At 73.1% G+C, this 5,280-nt stretch overlaps 1 protein-coding gene across 1 annotated transcript in view; it reads left to right on the top strand.

Annotated features, from left to right (window-relative positions):
* The window catches only part of LOC144739652 (adhesion G-protein coupled receptor G4-like), a gene marked incomplete at its 3' end in the record, with an annotated part of 16,764 nt that extends 12,174 nt beyond the window's left edge, over window positions 1–4,590 (top strand). Inside the window, exons 4-5 of the mRNA XM_078622581.1 lie at window positions 3,942–4,012; window positions 4,385–4,590. Coding sequence (XP_078478707.1) covers window positions 3,942–4,012; window positions 4,385–4,590 — 277 coding nt within the window. The remainder of the gene's footprint in view (window positions 1–3,941; window positions 4,013–4,384) is intronic.
* Window positions 4,591–5,280: the final 690 nt, after the last annotated feature.

Below are 5,280 nucleotides of genomic sequence, written 5' to 3'. Positions count from 1 at the left end.
CCCCCGTGTCTCTCCCCCCCCCCCGTGTCTCCCCCCCCCCCCCGTGTCTCTCCCCCCCCCCCGTGTCTCCCCCCCCCCCGTGTCTCCCCCCCCCCCCCCGTGTCTCCCCCCCCCCCCCGTGTCTCTCCCCCCCCCCCCGTGTCTCTCCCCCCCGTGTCTCTCCCCCCCCCCCCGTGTCTCCCCCCCCCCGTGTCTCCCCCCCCCCCCGTGTCTCCCCCCCCCCCCGTGTCTCTCCCCCCCCCCGTGTCTCTCCCCCCCCCCCCGTGTCTCCCCCCCCCCGTGTCTCCCCCCCCCCCCGTGTCTCTCCCCCCCCCCGTGTCTCCCCCCCCCCCCGTGTCTCTCCCCCCCCCCGTGTCTCTCCCCCCCCCCCGTGTCTCCCCCCCCCCCGTGTCTCCCCCCCCCCCCGTGTCTCTCCCCCCCCCCCCGTGTCTCCCCCCCCCCGTGTCTCCCCCCCCCCCGTGTCTCTCCCCCCCCCGTGTCTCTCCCCCCCCCCGTGTCTCTCCCCCCCCCCCCGTGTCTCTCCCCCCCCCCCGTGTCTCTCCCCCCCCCCGTGTCTCACCCCCCCCCGTGTCTCTCCCCCCCCCGTGTCTCTCCCCCCCCCCGTGTCTCTCCCCCCCCCCCGTGTCTCTCCCCCCCCCCGTGTCTCTCCCCCCCCCCCCGTGTCTCTCCCCCCGTGTCTCTCCCCCCCCCGTGTCTCCCCCCCCCCCCGTGTCTCTCCCCCCCCCCCGTGTCTCCCCCCCCCCCCGTGTCTCTCCCCCCCCCGTGTCTCTCCCCCCCCCCGTGTCTCCCCCCCCCCCGTGTCTCTCCCCCCCCCCCCGTGTCTCCCCCCCCCCCCCGTGTCTCTCCCCCCCGTGTCTCTCCCCCCCCCCGTGTCTCTCCCCCCCCCCGTGTCTCTCCCCCCCCCCCCCCGTGTCTCCCCCCCCCGTGTCTCTCCCCCCCCCCGTGTCTCTCCCCCCCCCCCGTGTCTCTCCCCCCCCCCCGTGTCTCTCCCCCCCGTGTCTCTCCCCCCCCCCCCCCGTGTCTCCCCCCCCCGTGTCTCTCCCCCCCCCCCCGTGTCTCTCCCCCCCCCGTGTCTCTCCCCCCCCCCCCGTGTCTCCCCCCCCCCCCCGTGTCTCTCCCCCCCCCCCCCCCGTGTCTCTCCCCCCCCCGTGTCTCTCCCCCCCCCGTGTCTCTCCCCCCCCCCCGTGTCTCTCCCCCCCCCGTGTCTCTCCCCCCCCCGTGTCTCTCCCCCCCCCCGTGTCTCCCCCCCCCCCGTGTCTCTCCCCCCGTGTCTCTCCCCCCCCCGTGTCTCTCCCCCCCCCCGTGTCTCTCCCCCCCCCCGTGTCTCTCCCCCCCCCCCGTGTCTCTCCCCCCGTGTCTCTCCCCCCCCCCGTGTCTCCCCCCCCCCCCCGTGTCTCTCCCCCCGTGTCTCTCCCCCCCCCCGTGTCTCTCCCCCCCCCCGTGTCTCTCCCCCCCCCCCCGTGTCTCTCCCCCCGTGTCTCTCCCCCCCCCCCGTGTCTCTCCCCCCCCCCGTGTCTCTCCCCCCGTGTCTCTCCCCCCCCCCCGTGTCTCCCCCCCCCCCCGTGTCTCTCCCCCCCCCCGTGTCTCTCCCCCCCCCCCCGTGTCTCTCCCCCCGTGTCTCTCCCCCCCCCGTGTCTCTCCCCCCCCCCGTGTCTCTCCCCCCCCCGTGTCTCTCCCCCCCCCCCGTGTCTCTCCCCCCCCCCGTGTCTCTCCCCCCCCCCGTGTCTCTCCCCCCCCCCCCGTGTCTCTCCCCCCCCCGTGTCTCTCCCCCCCCCCCCGTGTCTCACCCCCCCCCCCGTGTCTCTCCCCCCCCCCGTGTCTCTCCCCCCCCCCCGTGTCTCTCCCCCCCCCCGTGTCTCTCCCCCCGTGTCTCCCCCCCCCCCCCCCCCCGTGTCTCTCCCCCCCCCCGTGTCTCTCCCCCCCCCCCCGTGTCTCCCCCCCCCCCCCGTGTCTCTCCCCCCCCCCGTGTCTCTCCCCCCCCCCGTGTCTCACCCCCCCCCCGTGTCTCTCCCCCCCCCGTGTCTCTCCCCCCCCCCGTGTCTCTCCCCCCCCCCGTGTCTCTCCCCCCCCCCCGTGTCTCCCCCCCCCCCCGTGTCTCTCCCCCCCCCGTGTCTCTCCCCCCCCCCCGTGTCTCCCCCCCCCCCCGTGTCTCTCCCCCCCCCGTGTCTCTCCCCCCCCCCGTGTCTCTCCCCCCCCCCGTGTCTCACCCCCCCCCCGTGTCTCTCCCCCCCCGTGTCTCTCCCCCCCCCCCGTGTCTCCCCCCCCCCCCGTGTCTCTCCCCCCCCCGTGTCTCTCCCCCCCCCCCGTGTCTCACCCCCCCCCCCGTGTCTCTCCCCCCCCCCGTGTCTCTCCCCCGTGTCTCACCCCCCCCCCCCGTGTCTCTCCCCCCCCCCGTGTCTCTCCCCCCCCCCCGTGTCTCCCCCCCCCCCCGTGTCTCTCCCCCCCCCGTGTCTCCCCCCCCCCGTGTCTCTCCCCCCCCCCGTGTCTCTCCCCCTCCCCCGTGTCTCTCCCCCGTGTCTCTCCCCCCCCCCGTGTCTCTCACCCCCCCCGTGTCTCTCCCCCCCCCCGTGTCTCCCCCCCCCCCCCGTGTCTCTCCCCCCCCCCGTGTCTCTCCCCCCCCCCCGTGTCTCTCCCCCCCCCCGTGTCTCTCCCCCCCCCGTGTCTCACCCCCCGTGTCTCTCCCCCGTGTCTCTCCCCCCCCCCCCGTGTCTCTCCCCCCCCCCCGTGTCTCTCCCCCGTGTCTCTCCCCCCCCCCGTGTCTCTCCCCCCGTGTCTCTCCCCCCCCCCCGTGTCTCTCCCCCCCCCCCGTGTCTCACCCCCCGTGTCTCTCCCCCCCCCCGTGTCTCTCCCCCCCCCCCGTGTCTCTCCCCCCCCCCGTGTCTCACCCCCCGTGTCTCTCCCCCGTGTCTCTCCCCCCCCCCCCCGTGTCTCTCCCCCCCCCCCCGTGTCTCTCCCCCCCCCCCGTGTCTCACCCCCCGTGTCTCTCCCCCCCCCCGTGTCTCACCCCCCCCCCGTGTCTCACCCCCCCCCCGTGTCTCACCCCCCCCCCCGTGTCTCACCCCCCCCCGTGTCTCTCCCCCCCCCCGTGTCTCACCCCCCGTGTCTCTCCCCCCCCCCCGTGTCTCACCCCCCCCCCCGTGTCCCCCCCCCCCCGTGTCTCACCCCCCCCCCGTGTCTCACCCCCCGTGTCTCCCCCCCCCCGTGTCTCACCCCCCCCCGTGTCTCACCCCCCCCCCCCCGTGTCTCACCCCCCCCCCCGTGTCCCCCCCCCCCCCCGTGTCTCACCCCCCCCCCCGTGTCTCACCCCCCGTGTCTCCCCCCCCCGTGTCTCACCCCCCCCCGTGTCTCACCCCCCGTGTCTCACCCCCCCCCCCGTGTCTCACCCCCCCCCCGTGTCTCACCCCCCCCCGTGTCTCACCCCCCCCCCCGTGTCTCACCCCCCCCCCGTGTCTCTCCCCCCCCCCCCGTGTCTCTCCCCCCCCCCGTGTCTCTCCCCCGTGTCACCCCCCGTGTCTCCCCCCCCCGTGTCCTCACCCCCCCCCCGTGTCTCTCCCCCCCCCCCGTGTCTCACCCCCCCCCGTGTCTCTCCCCCCCCCCCGTGTCTCTCCCCCCCCCCCGTGTCTCACCCCCCGTGTCTCTCCCCCGTGTCTCACCCCCCGTGTCTCTCCCCCCCCCGTGTCTCTCCCCCCCCCCCGTGTCTCTCCCCCGTGTCTCACCCCCCGTGTCTCTCCCCCCCCCCGTGTCTCCCCCCCCCCCGTGTCTCTCCCCCCCCCCCCGTGTCTCTCCCCCGTGTCTCACCCCCCGTGTCTCACCCCCCGTGTCTCACCCCCCCCCTCGTGTCTCACTCCCCGTGTCTCTCCCCCGTGTCTCACCCCCCGTGTCTCACCCCCCCCCGTGTCTCACCCCCCCCCCCCCCGTGTCTCCCCCCCCTCGTGTCTCAGAAAATGTCGACAAGGTGACGGAGCTTCTCCTGAATCTCACCTCACCTCCTGGACCCAGCTCCTCACAGGAGGTGATGGTGATGGTGGTGATGGTGGTGATGGTGATGGTGGTGATGGTGGTGATGGTGATGGTGGTGATGGTGGTGATGGTGGTGATGGTGATGGTGGTGATGGTGGTGGTGATGGTGATGGTGGTGATGGTGGTGATGGTGGTGATGGTGGTGGTGGTGATGGTGTTGATGGTTGTGATGATGATGGTAGCGATAGTGATGATGGTGTTGATGGTGGTGAGGGTGTTGATGATGGCGGTGACGTCACCGCCCCCATGACGTCACCGCCCCCATTACGTCACCGCCGTCACGGCGAGATGCTCCGGGCCGTGACGTCACGGCCCCTCCCCCTTCGTGACGTCACGGCCCCTCCCCCTTCGTGACGTCACGCAGGTGGAGCTCGTGCTGGGGGCGGTGCAGGGGGCGGTTGCCTTGGAGACGCTGCCCCCCCCCCCTCCTCCTCGACCTCCTGCACGTGCTCAGCCAGCTGCTGGAGCTCTCGCGACAGCTGCTGCACCCATCGTCGTCACAGTAGAGAACTCGTCATCACTGACGTCATCACCACGTCATCACCACGTCATCACTGTCGTCATCACCACGTGCTCAGCCAGCTGCTGGAGCTCTCGCGACAGCTGCTGCACCCATCGTCGTCACAGTAGAGAACTCGTCATCACTGACGTCATCACCACGTCATCACTGTCGTCATCACCACGTCATCACTGTCGTCATCACCACGTCATCACCGACGTCATCACTGACGTCATCACCACGTCATCACTGTCGTCATCACCACGTCATCACTGTCGTCATCACCACGTGCTCAGCCAGCTGCTGGAGCTCTCGCGACAGCTGCTGCACCCATCGTCGTCACAGTAGAGAACTCGTCATCACTGACGTCATCACCACGTCATCACTGTCGTCATCACCACGTCATCACTGTCGTCGTCATCACCACGTGCTCAGCCAGCTGCTGGAGCTCTCGCGACAGCTGCTGCACCCATCGTCGTCACAGTAGAGAACTCGTCATCACTGACGTCATCACCACGTCATCACTGTCGTCATCACCACGTCATCACTGTCGTCATCACCACGTGCTCAGCCAGCTGCTGGAGCTCTCGCGACAGCTGCTGCACCCATCGTCGTCACAGTAGAGAACTCGTCATCACTGACGTCATCACCACGTCATCACTGTCGTCATCACCACGTCATCACTGTCGTCATCACCACGTCATCACTGTCGTCATCACTGTCGTCATCACCACGTGCTCAGCCAGCTGCTGGAGCTCTCG

This window comes from Lampetra planeri, unplaced genomic scaffold (assembly GCF_965212315.1).
Source record: "Lampetra planeri unplaced genomic scaffold, kcLamPlan1.2.h2 scaffold_1630, whole genome shotgun sequence".
NCBI classification, from domain to species: Eukaryota; Metazoa; Chordata; class Hyperoartia; order Petromyzontiformes; family Petromyzontidae; genus Lampetra; species Lampetra planeri.
Note: the sequence above shows the minus strand (reverse complement) of the source record. Positions and strands in the feature narration are given on the sequence as shown.